The sequence below is a fragment of the Numenius arquata genome, chromosome 19 (assembly GCF_964106895.1).
Source record: "Numenius arquata chromosome 19, bNumArq3.hap1.1, whole genome shotgun sequence".
NCBI classification, from domain to species: domain Eukaryota; kingdom Metazoa; phylum Chordata; class Aves; order Charadriiformes; family Scolopacidae; genus Numenius; species Numenius arquata.
In genome coordinates this window covers 3,442,627-3,460,964 of record NC_133594.1, presented here as the reverse complement: position 1 = coordinate 3,460,964, position 18,338 = coordinate 3,442,627, and the positions used below count along the sequence as shown (strand labels likewise).

General features: G+C 46.0%; 1 protein-coding gene across 1 annotated transcript in view; it reads right to left on the bottom strand.

Moving 5' to 3' along the window:
- The window catches only part of PAPPA (pappalysin 1), a 180,709-nt gene that overhangs the window by 119,938 nt on the left and 42,433 nt on the right, over positions 1 to 18,338 (bottom strand). The window contains exons 3-4 of the mRNA XM_074161106.1: positions 7,198 to 7,343; positions 2,433 to 2,726 (exon numbers count right to left, since the gene is read on the bottom strand). Of these exons, the coding sequence (XP_074017207.1) occupies positions 2,433 to 2,726; positions 7,198 to 7,343 (440 nt within the window). The remainder of the gene's footprint in view (positions 1 to 2,432; positions 2,727 to 7,197; positions 7,344 to 18,338) is intronic.

Genomic DNA, 18,338 nt, shown 5'->3' with positions numbered 1-18,338 from the left:
TCTATCCCTGAGCATGCCGTAAAAGCCATAAATATTCTTCACAGAAGCCCAGAAGGAGACAAAGGCCCTTAATAGCCATCATAAAGGAACAATAAAATATATATAGGACAAAGCAGTGTGACAATGGCACAGGAGAAAGATGACCTGCATTCTCAATCTGTGTGACCATCAGCACAAGCTGTGCCCTGGGTGTGGGGAAGGGAGGAGAGCCGAGGGTATCCCACTTGATCACTTGCTTTCAAGAAAGGTTCAAGATCCTCAGATGAAGTAATAATTAGAGAAATTCAAGAGACTTTGCTGGGATGATCATTCCAACAGAATTCAGAGGCAGAATTCCTGCTAATTTCATGAAGAGTCATCTAAAAGACTAACTTATCTTTCCATTTGGGAACGCCATGACTATTCGGACTTGTAAAAATAATTTACAAGTCCAATTTCTCACACTTCTTGATCTTCTGGACATTGTAACTTGTTATGTCAGGGAAAGAAAAGTCACCCCTTAAGTCAGCGCTTTGCTACAGAGCTGGGGGTAACTGGACAGATGGATGTTAGACAGAGACAGACAAACACAATATGATCAAGCTGGGTACAAGCAGCAAAACAGAAAGGAAAGAAAGGCAATGTTTAGAGCTGCATGACCTCAACCTAGATGTTTCAAAGGTATTTCTGCAGCAATTTGATATCTCGATATATTTTTATTCCACTGGCAACAACAGAAAAGCAAACAGATTCATGCATGAGCTCTAGAGATGCCTATCATGTCGCTTCACTTAATTTTTCAAGAAAAAAAGAAAGGTTTCTGCTCGGAACACCAGCACGTATGGTTCCCAAGAGCAGATAGGTATCTCGGTGGTCTGCCTCTGTCCCAGCTCTGGAGAGAACTGGCAAGGCAGGTTCCCTTTGGAAGAAGGGACCTCAGCGTTTCGAAACCAGTACGCTCCACCCCTCCTCACAGACACACAGGCAGATTTGGCGGAGGGATGTTGTCACCTGGAGTGGCACTGACTAATTGGTGTGATGTTCCCAGGAGGCTCTATCAGGCAGGAAGACTCCCTGCCCCACCGCTCGCACAAAAGTGCCTGACACGCTGCGGAGCTGACTCAGTGTGTCTATGCTTGTCCCCGAAAACACCCTCTAAACAAATAGAAAAATAAAGAGAAAACTAAGCATCACTTTTAGCTAGTGCCATGAAGGGCATAAACGCATTTCTGTTATAAATCATTTCAATCTGTGCCCCAGATGACATTAAACACTTTGCTTCTCTACAGTTTTATTACAGAATAAGCGCTCCTATGACCTTTTGAGTGGGCAATCTGTGTTTTCGCCTGGACTCTAAAGGTGCCCTTCAGTGGCTCTAAGTACATTGGTCACCTTTAAAATGTTGTTGATGCTGTCAGCTCAATGTCACAGACCTCCATCACAGCTAGACCCTGTGACCCAAAATAAGGGGAAATACGAGCCAAGGTATTCCCTGTTCTTTCTGGGAAATAACAGAGGATCCTTCAACTCCCCTTGAACTTCCAGGGGTGCAGCAAGGACCCCATCTCACCCTCGTCTGATGGGCAAGGGTCACGGGAGCTCCTGTCCTCTTTGTTTTACGCCCTGTTGGTGGGAGGGCCATGAACCAGCACCCCTGAGCAACCCAGCTGTGCCTACAGAACCTGCAGAGTTATAAAGGCAAATACAGGCTTTTGCTTAAGCAGCTTATTCCTCTTGGGGGGGTGGTTTCACTGCACTGATATGGAGCCTTTGTGGTTGAACTCCCAGCACAAACCAGCACAGCACAATGGTAGTCCTTGACCAGAGGAGCAATCCTGGTCCAGGTACTATCCCAGTATACACACTCCAATGAAGAAACTCAGATGCGAGTGATTCTAGCGGAACCACACTGACTCCAAACCAAACAATAAACATGGAATTTGAATGGACACCTGGAAGGATGGTTAGTGTCTCATTAGATATCCACCTATCACAGGTTTATCCTACAGCCTTGGTAGTATCAATATTCATCTGACATTCAATATCTCCTTGGAAGAGGGTAAACAAGCTCTGAACTTGGGGTTTCCACAGAAGATCCCATAGATCAGGCATCCAAATCCCTGGGAAATAGGGTGTCAAATTTGCTGTAGAGCCTTTAGAAGCTGTTTTCTTAATGCTTATCTCACTTCTTCCCTCCCCCAAACCTTCTGCCTGGTCATCACACGAAACTACGTAAAGTTGGGGAAACCTGGGAAAAAAAGAACAGGAGACCTGGAAGAGATTCCTCAGGCCATCAAGTTTGATCCCTCATCAAGCCTGGTCTTAGACCAATGGACACACATGTCAGCATAAAGCCCCACATGAAAGAGACTGTAGAAATCAGAGGTTAAACTGCTACTCTTTGTTCTTGCCCAACCACAGACACCACCAGCAAATGGAAGAAACCCAATTACCTGCGTAGCTCATGAAGTTACTGAACGGCGTGTTTAGGAAACTGTGAAAGCCGCATGTGTCATTGCCAGGTCCAGGATCCCCACACAGCTTGTGCTTAGGAGCGGGGTTGGTGTCACTGCAGAGGTCCCCAGTCTCGAAGGAGGGCTCCGTTTCCATGCACGGATCGCTGCAGGAGAGGATCTCTGAGATTCCCCGGAAGACGTGATAGAGCCCCAGGCTGTGCCCGATTTCATGGATCATTGTGTGCGTGTGGCCAGGGATTCCATAGAAGGAGGGATTCAGCACAATGCCACCTGCAAGGGAAAAAGAGAACAGCTTCTGTGGTGGCCTTGTCTTCCCCAGAACAGCAAGAGAAAGGGAAAGGAAGACAATCCTAAGGACAGATCCACTGGCAGTTCATCGGATCCTCTATAGCATAGACTGCTTTTTGCACAATCAGGCACAGGTTTCATTTCACCCTAAATCTGGGGCTCTAAGGATGAGGAATCATGGGTCAAAGCCCAATGTCCTAAGCCAAAACCACAGTGACAATTGGTCTTTCCACCGAATAAGCTCAGTTTGGTTTGTTTGCTAACTTAGAGAAAAATCCTACATGCAATTACTTCATACTACACAATTTCAAATAACCGAATGTGCTTAAAGAGAACGATTCTGCCCCAATAAGTGGAAGCAATGTATTTGATAGCAAGAGTCAAACAAAACACACCTGAAGCACTCTCTGTGTATTATTCCACTGGGTAAAGGTATAATAGAAGCCTATTAACTTCTAAAAACACTCTAAAAATGGCAGTAGGTTGCACGAATATTTGCAAACAAGTGGCTGGACAAAGGAAAGAGAATACACCCAAGGCTGGAACAGGTTTTGCAGGGTGTGCTCTGATGCACAGACAGCTTTGAAGTAACTGTCAGAAACAGACTCTGTTCATACACTCAGACAAGCCCGGTTTGATCTGAACTGCAGAGTCCACTAATGAATATGCATGTCTAATGTGTCAAAAAACACGAAATCCTGGAATGTGGTAATTCTAAAAGACCTGCACGGTTGTTAAATGTGCACAAAGAAAACCAACGGTGATTTTTTTTGCTGTATGAATTATGGGATGTGTAGATAAGCAAATAGTAAATTAGTGAGGCTTTACAGTATATTGAATTAATCATAAGAATTATATTTTTAGCTCAGCTAGATAGATGTACCTTTGAATTTATGATATGCTTTGTATTTTCTTTATTTAGCTTGTTGACCTCAACTTTTCCAAGCCTTTTATTTAAAACTGTTTGTGTATACTGCCTACCACGAGAACGGGAGACTGCTTTGTAAAAGTTATAGTGGGAAAATAAATCTTGGATATGGTATACTAATAATTTGGTGACAATGAGGAGAGAAAAGGTTTTGGCAGGAGGAACTTTATCAGTCACTGTAGCGCAGGGAAGATGAGATCACCAGGTTCTGGCGCACCATAGATTCTTCCTTCTCGTCTGCCTAGAGACTTGGTTGCAACAACCATGGAATTAGAGGAAAATAAGACGGAGAAGACCTTAAGAGGTCATCTAAATTCCACTCTCAAACAATTAGGTCTATACCATCCCTCACACATATTGGCCTAACGTCTCTTTACAACCCCTGATGACATGACTGCCCCAGCAATCAATTCGGCACTCAGTATCCTTACAGCTGCAAGGATTTAACTCACATCTAATCTGAATTGATTTTCTGGCAATTTAAGTTCATGACTTCAAGTCCTGCCTCACGCGGATACGAAGAACAGAAGATTCTCCTCCCCTTTCATCAGCTTTTATGAGATTGTCATCATCCCCAATTCAGGCTCTTTTCCTTCTGTCTGAATAACTGTAATCCATTCAACCTTTCCTTGTAGCTCAACCCTTTTTCTTGACCTCCCTGATGGTTGTTCTCCTTCGGTTTTCACCAGTTGTCTCACGTTTTCCTCCAAGCACAGTGTCCAAACACAATGCAGTATTCCAGCTGAAATTCCATCAATGCTGAAGAGAGAGGAAGCACCACTTTGGATGTCTTGCAAGGACACATGCACACATAGCAACAGAGAAAAGACTCTCCCCTGTGCATGGGCACGTGTGACTACACGCACGCAGTGGAGAGGTGTCACATGGGCATGGACAAATACATACATAGCACTAAAAAAATTGAACTGCAATTTAAATACAGACACAAAAGAGTGAACAAAATCAATCACACTGCACCATCATGCCTATTACGCCACATGCAGCATCTGCACATCCCTCTCACAGCACCGAACTGGTCCTTACGCTCGCTCCCCACAGACCCAATTAATTGTCTACAGACCTACCAGTATGCAACCCCCACATTCCTTGCATCCCTCTCTCTCCTTTCATACAACACATGCTCTGAGTCCTTTGGTGCTTGGGATCTACCCATGCGGCCAGAGAGCACCCTGGCACATTGTTTTCTGGGAGTCTCTTTCCCAAAGATACTTCCAGGGTTTGTTTTCCAATGGCAGGAATATTGGTGAAATTCCTCAGCAGGACGTGCCTTCAAAATAAAGGCTGGGTAAATGGTTCTGGCATTGGAGAGCCCTGAGGCAGCTGGAGAGGGAGATTTTATTTTTGCCTTTGTTGAAAATTTATATTTTTCACAGCTGTCAAGAATCTAAATCAATTGCAGTTTTACAGAAAAGATAAACTCCCTCACCCAGACAATCTCTATCCCAGCCTTTAGATCTGCACCACAGGACATATTTCATATTTTTTATTAAGTACATATTGGATTTATAGAAGAGAGTAAAAAAGATTAAAGATGAATTCTTACAGACCAAGCACAGGTCTGGGAGGGCTATTATGACAGGAAATTATGGCCATTATTTATTTATTTTTACTTTTTTCCACTGCAAGTCAACTTTAAACTGTTGGGTAATGTCTTTTTTTCTCGTGAGATCTTTTTTTTTGGTCAATGAATTCTGTCAATACACTGCAGGAGCTGAATTTAAATTGTTTTGCTCAGGCATGATGTTGACAATTAGCTTAACGAAGTGACAGAAGAACTCATCAGGGCTTTGGGCGAGCCCCAGCCCTCTTGCAGAAGGTTCTTCTTGGCGCTCTGGAGCTCTCCTCTTGTTCTCTGCTCCCTTCCATGGCAACACCAAGGGAAGATGTGAAAATACTCATTTAGGGAAGGATCAGCTATATTGCAGCCTTATTTCAGTCCAGCAGTGGCATTTGGGTTGATGTTTCCCACCAGCAACTCACACCATTGCACAACCAGAAGCAGAGAGTGACTGTGGGGCTAATGCAGGAGAAGGGGGTTGTGGTGGTAAAAAGTGATGGGAATCACATCAGCGTAGGTGCTGGTCCGTGCTGGGATTAATATCTATCTTTGCTTTTGCCAGGAGATGCCATGGGGAATGCTCACTGGCAGGCATTTACAGCATCTTCTGGTTTGGGTGCTCCCAGCAGGAGCCCATGGAGATGGGGCTGGAGGCAAGTCAAGAGTGGAAGCGGCTTCACTTTCAGCCCAGCTCTGCAGGAGACTGGATGTGTGTCAGCACTGGTCCTTGGGAAGGGAAGTTTGCTCACACTTCTTCCAGAGCAGCTGCGGAGCTGGATGTTGTAATAGAATGTTTACTAACTGAAGTAGGGCAGCCAGCTCCAACGGCTTGGCCTGACCATGGAGCCTCTCAGCTATGGAGACCAGTGACTATAAAGAGATATTAACATCTAGGGTTTTGGGTAATGTATTTTTGAACATGGAAAAGCCTCCCTGACTGATGGCTCGAGTTGTAGCTCCGCTCTCATTGTATACTTTAGAATAATAAACACTATATTTTGCTCCCCTCATCTACGTTTACATTTGCCACTTCTTTTCTGTTTTGCTCAATGTGGGGTTGGGTAATATAAAAACTGGCTGAAACAGCCTTTCACAAAGACTGAACTTGGCTAAAACTGGATTTCACTTCCAGCCTAGGAAGGTCTGGACAAGCTGGAGAAATATTTGGAAAACTTGTGAGAATCCCTGCTCTTATAAGATGACCAGATCAGGTTTGCAGCCCGAGGGTGGTTTGTACAGTTAAGTCGATCCAGACTCACTCGGTGCCTCCTGAACCTTTTGAGGTTCATCTGGCATTTTGCAAGGAGCACAGGTCCAGTGGCTACTGCAGGTGTCAGAGCAATGAGTCACCTGGGAGGTTGCCCAGCTCTGTCTGGATCCCTGGGTTCCAGCAGCCACGCTCGGCAACCTGGCTATGAGCCGTGCAGGGCAATCCGTGGGGTGGTGAACTCTCCCAGTTCCACCCAAATGAACATTAGAAATACAATCTCTCAGCAATTTGCTCTTTTGCAGGCTGGTAAAGAAAAACAGCAATATGGTCTGTGAGGACAATTAATTGAACACTTACTAAGTAATGAACTAAGGATCAGAACGTAACAGGATAAGGTTAAAAATTCACTTCTGTCTAGCATCCCCCCACCTATCCCCCCCCAATCCTCTCTGCAAAGTGCTCCCATGGAGAGAATGCCCTGCAAAGTAGCTTCACTTAAAAGGTGAAATACTTTCAGCTTGACATCATCTACAAATACCATAATATGCTTTGGGTTTATAACCTAATATTTTCCTGGTTGTGAGCCAGTATCTGGGAATCGTGAAATACTTTTTTTCCCCTGACTATATATTAGAGGAATGATAAGAAATCAGAACAGAGCTTAACGCATATTTGTCTTCCCTTCTTAGCGCCTCAAAAGAATGCTTTACAAAGAAGAAACATCTTTATCACTCACCTAGATGCATCAAGGCTTCCTTGTCCCAGGGCCAAGTTGCCACTCCAGCCAGCTCTTCCTCGGAGGAGTTGGCAAAGAAGATGTTGAGGTGCGTGGATCCATCCAGTTTGAGTATGTTCTTTAGTTCATTGACATCTAAGTATGCTCTGTAGAAAAAGAAAAGCTTTTTTTTTTCTAAAGGTGACACAAAAAGCAACAAAGTGCTGTGATCCCGGCAAAAATCTCGTAATATCCTGCGTATCAGGCACCTGAAGTATTTTAATAACCCACTCCCAAATTTCAATTACTTTGCATTCACATAGTGAACCTCATCTAAGGACTTCAGGCCACTGGTTAACTAAGGCCACAAAATCCAAGGTAAATACATAAAGCTGTCCACATTCCTAAGATAAGTATAGGAATCTATTTATTATGAATGTAATTAACCAATTATTATGGTCAGTAAATCTTTTTATATCAGCAGTTACCTTGCCCATTTCCTCTAAGCTGTTTATTATTGTTACCTCTAATTTTCCTTCACAATAATAATTTTCCCACCTTCAGGCTGGCACAACACCTCACGCCAGCTCATGAAGTTACTCCTTTAGCACTTCTGCCGAGACGCACGCGGTCTAACCCAGACATAGGATGGTTGTTTGGGAATTGCTATTTCCAGCAAGCACAGTTGTGCCAAAAGATCTCCACAGGAGTGGTACCATACCATGGGATAAATTCCTAAGGCTCCTTAGCACCCCCTTCCTCAGGTGAGCAGCATTTCTTCCTATCTTTTGGGATCTATGGAGGTCACAATCTCCTTGCAGGCAAGCAAAACCAATCTCTTAAGCTTGGAAGTACTTTCTGCACTCCTTCAAAGGAGTAGACTTGGTCAATACCGGAACACAGGAGCTACTGCCAAAGTGTGTGCCATGGTGTCCCACTGCTTTCAGTGGCACCACGATGCTCTAACTCAGAGTAAAGCTGGAGAAAGTGAAGCATAAGAATAAACCCATTGGCTCTCTGCTTCCAGCTCACATTGTCTTTTGATATGAAGCGTTATGCTAACACAAGATCTAAAACACAGAGAGGATGTACTGTCTTCACCTGACAGATGGAAACAACAGAGGGAGAGATCACACGGAGTCAAGCACGGTTGACCAGCTCGTAAGGGAAGGACACCATGATGGTATTGAGCAGGTTGATTCCTGCTTCCTATAGTCCCCCTTTCCATATGCGTATAGGCTCATGTAGCTCTCAGAAACCAAACACGCTCACATTCAGTAAGTAGGGTTCCTCGCATACTTTGCAAGGCTTTCGTTCCCAGAAGGGTGAAGAAAAAATAGGGGAGTTGGCTCAGCACCAAGATCTTTCTGTCCTTCCCTGGAGGACTCCCCAATGGAAAACACATTCATATTTCCACAATAGCTTCCCCTGCCACTTGATGAAGTCATTGCCTCCAAAATAGTTCATGGCTGGGTGTCCCCAGGCCCTCGCTGACTCATGGAGGAAGACGTGCTCTTTGGGGACACCAATGGAAGGGTATGTTTCCATTCCATACAGTGTTTATCTTCCGATCCAATGTGGATGACATCCTGAAGGACAGGTCACCACTGTGACCCTTTACACATTTCTCATCTCTCCACGGTTCCCAACACATCTATGGAAAATACAGAGATCCTTCCCTTAGCTCCTCAAGCTTGCTCTGCCTGTGTCTGCACAATGTTCTGAGGCGGTGCGCAATCGACTTCCAGGATCTTCTTTGTGCCTTTGAAAACATCTTTTCCAAATATGGGCTCATACTTACACGTATCCACGGGCAATAGTTTGAAATTACCTGTGAAAGGTACCGTGTGTTTCCAAAGGAAAGCGTAAGCCCATCGGGGAGTACGTGACGGAGGACAGATGTGTGTGAAGGGGACGATGTGTTACACGCGTGGCAGCGTCAGTAAAAGACAGTGAGCAGAACAGGAAGAGAATGCGGGAGTGATGCGATACATCGTGTAGGAGAGGACAGGACAGAAACAGAAGCGTTGTGTACCTCTAAGTAGGAAAATGTTTGTGTGTTTTGTATCGCAGTGGGGAGGGAAGTCCCCACAGTCCGTACTGGGACTGCGGTTGTTGACTCTGGATGCAGACACTTTACGGCCCATGCAAATCCCTGTAGGAGTAACTATAATCAACCCCCCCTCCTGAGATTACCATTTTTATCCTCGCTCTTCTCTTATGGTTTCAAATAATCTAAACTAATATTTCTTTATTCTCAGCTGTCTCTTTGCTTATTGTTTACACAATCCAATCCCCATTTATATCCTCAGTGCACGGCCATAATCGCTCTCTCACTTGCACACAGACGCTGTGCTTCAACATCCCGGGCTGTTTTCTACACAGATTATTACTGCAGACAACATCCAGAGCAGACAGCATTTAACTAATTGGCCAGTGATGTCAGTGCATCACCGAGACTGAACTCGTGCCTTACGTAAATCCACCGTACTAAGTCAATCGGACGTGGTTTTATAGTATTTCTCTGACCACTCATCCTCTGCTTGCCAAGGAGAATCTGCGAATGAGCAGAATATAGAATCAGAGAATGGTTAGAGTTGGAAGGGACCTTAAAGATCATCCAGTTCCAACCCCCTTCCCGGGGGCAGGGGCACCTCCCACCAGACCAGGTTGCTCAAAGTCCCCTCCAACCTGGCCTTGAACCCCTCCAGGGATGGGGCAGCCACAGCGTCTCTGGGCAACCTGGGCCAGGCTCTCACCATCCTCACAGTAAAGAATTTGTTTCTAGTATCTAATCTAAATCTCCCCTCTTTCAGTTTAAAATGATTACTCCTCGTCCTATGGCTCCCCTCCCTGATCAAGAGTCCCTCCCCAGCTTTCCTGGAGCCCCTTTAGGGACTGGAAGGGGCTCTAAGGTCTCCCAGGAGCCTTCTCTTCTCCAGGCTGAACAATCCCAACTCTCTCAGCCTGTCCTCACAGCAGAGGGGCTCCAGCCCTAGCAGCATCTTTGTGGCCTCCTCTGGACCCACTCCAACAGGTCCATGTCCTTCCCGTGCTGAGGACTCCAGAGCTGGACACAGTGCTCCGGCTGGGGTCTCCCCAGAGCACAGCAGAGGGGCAGAATCCGCTCCCTCTCCCTGCGGGTCACGCTTGTTTTGATGCAGCCCAGGATGTGGGTGGCTTTCTGGGCTGCCAGCACGTTTGAATATATTCAAATGGTCTAAGAACAGAATGCTAAGACGATTTTTAGCAAAGGGTCTGCGCAGGAGTAGGTGTAAACAGCCCGTGCTTGGGAGGAACCCCTTTGTAAAAGCAGTCAGCAGCCCCCAACACATCAACACACGGGAGCATTCGGCTCAGGGAAATCCCTGGAGAGTGTGTCAACACGTGTCAGCGTGTGCGTGCCTGAAAGAGGTGTGAGTGTGTAAGCGGGGGCCTGGATTGTGCACACACGCGAGACAGCCAAGAGCCTGTGTGCGAAGGAACAAGCGCACATGTGTGTGTGTGTGTGTGCGTGTAAGAGATAAAAACACGAGCTGGAATTCCTTCCTCTCCTTCCTCCCCATGTTTCTAATAACCTCCCATCCCTATCCATCATCACCACATTCCTACACTCAAGGAGGCATAAATTAACTACTTTTTGCAGTTCATGTCCAACTCCGTAGCCGCAGGCAGCAGACCCAACAGTTACCAGGTCAAAACAGTTTTCGGTTATTGCGTTGGACGAGGCCGACTCCCCCCCTGCTGCCGCGGCTGCTTTGTTATCAGCCCAGACTATCTGACCCAGTGCAATCCGTGAGCGTTGCTTACACTTCTCAAGGTTATGTGGGTCCCCTGATAGAGGACATAATGTCTGTCACATGGGCTCGTGCCAAAGAGAGCCAAAGAGCCCAGCCTTTCCAGCACTGCCAAACTCGCATTTCAAAGACATGAGTGCAGTCTTGGAAAGGGATCAAAGCCTTTCCAACTGTCATTAGAATATTTCCTTTATGCATCTCTCCGTGAGTGCCAGCAACATATTTCATAAAATTCACTGGCTCGAGATGGTACCTCCAATACAAACCTGAATGGGGGAACTGTCAGGGCAAGTCTATGTGGAAAACAAAACAAAACCCAAAGCACAACAAAACATATGTAATTCCTGTAATGGAAAAAACATACGATGCTGTGAGCGTGCCTTGCTCGAGAAAACCTAATGAGCCTATTAGTGCATCGTAAAAGGTCTCCTTTGCTGGAATCTGTTTTAGACATAGAAATTCTATGGGCTGTTTAAGGCCATTTGGGACACCAAATCATATCAGGCAACGTGCACGTTCCCACCCAGATCTTTTCATCGACTTATTTGTCCAACACACAGCTTCAGTTTGCTTTTTTTCTCCAGTGCAGCATAAATAGCCCCCTGAAACTGTGCCGTGGAGCAGCTCGCCCTTTCCCAGTAAGCCCCAGACTCAGTAATACGCATCCCGTAGGGTGTTCCAGTTCCATTCTGGTGGAGTCAGTGGCTCCTGCCTGCCCTGCCTGCCCGTCAGTCACCGAGGAGCCATTACCCCCTGCCTGTCTCATCCCTCACGCCCCTCTCCTGTCCATTTGGGCTGTGGCTTTGCTCCAGCGGGACCAGTCCCCAGGTGGCAAGGTGAAGCCCCCAGCTAATAGCCCCCTCCTCGCCCGTGGGGGAGCTCCTTTCCACCTGCCCTCAGCCCCAAAGCCAAACCCAGCCACAAATCTCTGCCCCTTCGCTACAAACACATTTGACAATGGCTTTTAAACTCGGTTGGTGTCAGGTCTAACTGTATTGAATCTGGCCTCGGTGCCTAGAGTCGAGCAGTTTTATAACTGGGTCGGAAACTCTTCCTGCCCCGTTTTCCCCCAGGTCGGAGCGTGGCTTTCCCGTGTTTCCCCGACGTGGCCGGAGTGCAGCCTCTTGCACTCCCGGTTGTTTTTGCAAGGAACACGGAGCCTTCCAGCCCTTATTGTTAGGAAATGTTTTCTACTGTTTGCTCTGAGTTATTCTCTATTTGACTTTGTTTTGCTTTTTTCCTTCAAAGACAAGTGTCACTTTACAGCAAGAAAACAAACAGGGTACTTAAGGGATTATTTGCAAGACCCCACCCAAGAGCAGAGTAGGGACTTTGCTATCTGCTCGCTGGGGAGTGTGGTCTCCAGCTGCCTGATGAGTTCGTTAGGAATAAAAGGCACTGCATTTCATCATTAAAAAACAAAACAAAACCCAACCAAAACCAAATAAAAAATGCCAGTACCTTCTGAATTGGGAAGTCAGCCTTGGAAAGTCTCCATTTTATCTCTTGACATGCAATGTCCTGTACCTTACCCAGCGGGTTCAGCATATGGCAGGACAGAATAAATCTGCTGGAATCATAGAGATGCACTACCTCACTCCTTCCCGAGACTCCGTGTTTCTGCTTTCCTTTGGCGCTCTCAGAAGAGCTGTCAGCCCAGCTTAAACCACGGTACGCGGTTTAGCAGACCAAAAGAAAGCTTTTCTAGACAGCCCTGGCAACAGATCCAGGTGTGGTCCCCACCGTGGTGTGGTCCCCACCGTAGTGTCCCTTGGTCCCTCCAGCTCTGACCTTGGCCCCAGGATTGACACCAACCCATTAGAGCATCAGAGACCACAGCAGCCGGGATGTGGGCCGGCCCCCACCAACTGTCTGTCCCGTTTGTTCCAGCAACATGGGGGACCCAAGGTTTTAGGGTGCAGTGTCCACCTAGAGATTTTCAGTATCTGCAGCAAACAGAAAAGACTGTTTTGAGGCAAATGATGTTCTTCCTGAAGATAACGGCAAGAGCCGTGGCTTCAGCAGCACTGAAAGCTGACCTTGAAATGGGGCCATTTGGCAGATGCACACAATTGTAATTTAGCTTTTCCCCCTGTGATTTCTCAGTCTTGGGTGGTTAGACATGGGACTCAACTGTTGGAATCACAGCGTTGATGCCAGTGTATAAACTGCCTTTTGCCTTCTGTCATAGAGTCACAGAGAAATGAGTCTAGAACGGGTATCCAGGGACATCGCTGCCAGCCCTCCACCCCAAAGCAGGAGCAGCTCTGTATCTCACACCAACCAAAATTTTACTCAGCTCACACTTCAGACCACACATGATAAGGACTCTGTCGCCGCCCCAGCAGCCTGCAGCCCATGTTTCAATACCTTTATGCCCAGGAATTTTTTCTGAAGACCTACCCGCATCCTTTTAGCTGCAACAGATGTGCAGGACTTTGTGCCATTCCCCACAGACGGGGAGATCGGATGATTCCCTTCTGCTTTACCAAACCTATTACTTATTTGAAAGCTTATTATATCTCCTGCAAACGACCTCATTTTTAGGCTAAAAACCACTGTATCTCTTCAGCCTCTCCCCACTGGTTATATTTTTTAAGCCCTCTGGTCATTTCTGATGCTCTTATCTGCACTCTCCACGTCTTCCTCAAAGGCAGGTCATCAAAAGAGGACACAGTCCTCAAGCTGGGAGCTTATCAGTGCCATGTCACTGCTACACTCACCCTGTCTATCACCTCCAACCTGACACGAAGTACACAGCAGAGATTTCAGACCTACAAGCATTTCTAACATTTTTTCTCCTCTTTTGCCTAAAGTGCTACAGGTCTATCAAAAAAAACCCCACAAAAAAAAGCCAACCTACAAACCCTCTGTAGCAGTGGCCTTGCAATAAAATTTTTGTCTGACCTGATGTTAAAGATCCGCCTTTGCTGGCAAATTTAATTTTGCTCCTCATTTCAGACGGATTGCCATAAATCACAAGAAGCAGGAAGCGTGCCTCATCTACATTTAGTTTAGTGTTAATTTAAGACACTGGTGTAAGTGTAGTAAAAGTCATGATAATTTATTGATAAAGGTATAAATCTTTCAGTGATTGGGACAGAGCCTGAAATAGAGCGGAGCCAGAATATTACAAGTGAAAGGCTTCAGGTCCCAATTTAGATCCAGATCGCTGCCTGTGTTCACACTGAAATCCAAATGTGTAACTGTAATTCCGACCGCATCCAAACCAGGCAGTCAGTAGGTCATGTCCACAAGCATAAATTGCAAGCACTGTCAGCACATGTAGGCTTGGCAGCTTTTAAAGAATTCTGGTTTATCCACTGCAGCAAAATGTCCTCTACAGCCCCCAAATCTCATCTCCCGTTACTAGAAAGGAGGAATGTTTTGGCAAAAAAAATTAAGAATGATAAGGATCCAAGAAAAGACACTTAGGATAATCGTTCAAAGACAAACCCAGCCTATTGGGTAGGTTTGGTAGCCCATACTGAGCTCTGTCTCACTCTCGGTGACACTCCTAATGCGGTCAGGTCAGCTGGTTAAAGCTGGACGAGGGTTTTTTACATCAGTGGCGGGTCCTACAGTTAAAACCAAGCCTAAACAACACCCATTACACAACAAAAGCCCACATGGCTACCAAAGTTTGGGTGTTGATTGATCCTAGGGTGGCCTCTTTTCCAAACTGAATTAATTCTGCCCTTATGCTGGTGACTCAGGCTTTATTCACCCTATGAAAAAAAATTATTAAAAAACAATTAGAGAATGAAAATAAGAGTTTTACTGTGCAAAATATGGGAATCCTTTGGGTCTGGGCTTTCTTTATCCTGCAACAGAGACTGAGAGCAGCTCCTTGGACTGAAGGAGGGAATTTTTTACAATTGTCATCAGTTTCATTCCACGTGCTTTGAAATGCTGGCTTTCCAGCAGGGCAGTCCCAGAAATAAGCACATTTCTACTGTAACATTTTGCATTATAAATCTATAGGACGGCAAGGAAAAAAAACACCCCATACACAAATTATTTGCTACAAAGTTCTAAAAATCAGTATTATCATCTACAGAACCTTAACAGCGCACCCCTGCTCAGCCCTGTCTGCCTTCCTCAGGAAAGACCTCTACGTGATACAGCTTTATTTCATGCAACTGCTTATAGATAACTCCTGGATGTTGTAAATGCAATATCTACTTAATGGGCTGAACCACAGCAACAGGTCGGAATAAACTTGACGGTCGGACTAGTCCAGACCTTGCTCTGGGTCCTCTTCTGCTTTGGTTCACGTGAGCTTCCCTTCGAGCCAGCTCCTGCTCTCGCTGGGCTGCACAAGTGTCAGCTCTGACTGTGATGTATTTGCTCCAGTGTAAATCTAGAGCTACTCAGAGCAAAATTTGATTCTCAAAGTGCAGCTTCAGGTTCAAATCCAAAATCTCAAAGGAAACCTCAGCTGAAACGACCAATTTTTGCCCAATTTCTGGCCAACGCAACTTGCTTTTTTAAGGAGGGAGGCGGGTTTCCTCAGATCTCCGCACGGATTCTCTCAAAGGTTTGTAAATCCTTGCCAAATCCTTCACAAACCTGGGCTGAGATTCAGAAATACAGTGAAAACAGATTTTTTTTTTTTATTTATTTTTTTTTTCCGGCACTTTTGCTGCTGGTTCTGGCCAGGATAAGAAAGAGTAGAGGCTCAGGGAAAAAGAATGGGGAAAAAGATGATGCAAATGTCAAACATGTTCTGTCTGAGCCCTGGGCAAAAATTCAGGGTGGCTGTTAATGTACACAAAATTATGTGTTCCCTCTCTGCCTTTATCCTCCCAGGCTTCACTGCCCACTTCTTACACCAGAGCCCCCACCTTCATATAACCCTTATGTAGGTTTATAAAGAGTTGCAGTGCTACAGACCATAAATATGTGACCACTCAGCCTTCTTGCTTCGCAAGGTCTGCGTCCAAGAGGGGAGCAACATTTGAGTTCAGCGAGAACTGAAAAACCCCATTTCCTCGCACGACCATAAAAAATAATTAAGCTAAGCAGCTACACAGAGCTAGGAAAAGATACACTGGCCGGCCAACTTGCAGAAGGGAAAAAGAAAACAAAGGGAAGGCCTTGGCAAAGAGAATCGTGATCTTACTGTACAATTAACTTCTGAGACAGCGAGTATGGAACATTTCAAGCATTTCAAGACGCATCTCTTTAGAACGGCAAAGCACTATGAAGCGTATATGCACATTTCACAGGCCTTTGAAATCAGCAACACTGGCAGGTTTATTTGTTTTGATTGTCTCTTTTTCTTTCTTTTACTACTTTGGGATTTTTTTTCTCTCTCCTTTTCAAGACTAGAGCCAAATGACCCATGAGAAATGTACTGTAATTTGTCTCTTATCCATCCCTCATCTCCATCTGATATTCCCTCTGCCCTGGTTACCCTGATGTTTTTCCAGACTCTACAGGCTGAACCATTGTAACAAGGAGAAAAGTCAAACGATAAAGAAAGAAGCGGCGTAAGGATATTCTCAGGAACCCGTTCTGTTAAAAAAGATTTCCTTTGCCGCTTTATGAAAACCTTTTATGGCTGCAGCAAACCTCATTCACGTACACTCGCGAATTTAAATCAGTATAGGAAGGTATATATATTTGAGGCTATTTTAACCACCAGTTATACTGCTTGGCACTTCCACAGTGCTTCCCCTCTGGGCCTCAAAACGCTTCCTAAACACGAAGAGAGAAATTCCACCCTGGTCAAAGCCCTGACACGAGCCCTCTGCACCGCTCCGAACCCTGGCCGAGGGCTTCAGTGATACTAAAACGGGACAAGAACCCTCGCGCTGGGCCTCCTCTCAAGAAATTTTACCATGACTCAAGAAGCCATGAAATAGGCAAAGGGAATAGTTTTCCTTGTCTTCCAAATAGGAAAACTGAGGTAGAGAAATGCGATCATTTGTTCAAAGTACCAAAATCGTTCAGGGTGACAGCGAGGATTAGAAACTCGGTCTCTTGAGCCTACGTTCTGTGATAATATGGGTCATCTTTCTTTTCAATAAGCGGTGGCTTGTGTTACTGACCCTTTAAGTTTTCTGCTGGTGGCCACTAATCATATTTTACAAGCCTTCACTCTAATTTTACAATCTTTTGCTCATATTTTACAATCGCCAAAAAAGTCCTAAAGGTCTGGCGCTGAGCAGCTGGAAAATCGGAGCTCCCCACAATCGGCTGATCCTTCCCGAATCACTTGGTTTCACCTTTTCTGAAGACAATGCAGCACATCTACTTCGTAAACAGATTTTCTTGTGGAACCAGGGCTCTGCTTCCAATGAGCGAGCAGCCACCGTTCTAATAATATTTGGCATTTACATACCACCTCTCATCCCAAAGCTTCCAAGAACAACCAACAGATACGTGCACAGCACACTGCACAATAGTTCAAGGAAAGGACATTTTGGTTTCAGTCACCAGAACAAACCTGAGTTTTTCATTAAAAGCACCAGAGACCAGGAGTGCAGCCTGTCACCACCCCCTTCAACCAGGTCAAGAGTTAGGTAGAGCCTCTGTGAATCAGACTGGAAGTTGGACATCAAGAGGAAACTGGAAGCTTTGACACAGATTTTCTTTAATTATAGGAGTAGCTCATAGCAACTCTCTATATTACAGTTGTCTAACAATTTCCACTACTAATATTCAGCTCCAGCCTTGTCTTTCTCCATCCCAGTGGCTGTGGGGTCAGGCTTGAGGTCACATTTGCAGCCTGTCCAAAAAAGTGCCTTGCTGGCACCTTGGGAGTCACGACTGGAGTGACCCAGGCTTTGGCACTCCTGGAAATGCTTGGGTCCCCTCTCCCCTCTTTAGAGTCTAGGGAAACCTCGGGGTTACCCTGCTGCAGGGACACTGCTCTGTCCTGGGCTCCATCTACCTGTGCCACCTGCCCTTGCTGCAGGATGGGTCAGGACCCATCCTCTCCTATGCACTCCTCTTCCTGTCGGCTGAGAGAGTTGGGGGGGCTCAGCCTGGAGAAGAGAAGGCTCCAGGGAGACCTTAGAGCCCCTTCCAGTCCCTAAAGCGGCTCCAGGACAGGAAAGCTGGGCAGGGACTCTTGACCAGGGAGGGGAGTGATGGGATGAGGGGTAACAATTTTAAACTGAAAGAGGGGAGATTTAGATGAGATCTCAGGAAGAAATTCTTTGCTGTGAGGGTGGTGAGACCCTGGCCCAGGTTGCCCAGAGAAGCTGTGGCTGCCCCATCCCTGGAGGGGTTCAAGGCCAGGTTGGACGGGGCTTTGAGCAACCTGGTCTGGTGGGAGGTGTCCCTGCCCAGGGCAGGGGGTGGGACTGGATGGTCTTTAAGATCCGTCCCTTCCAACTCGATGCATTCTGTGAT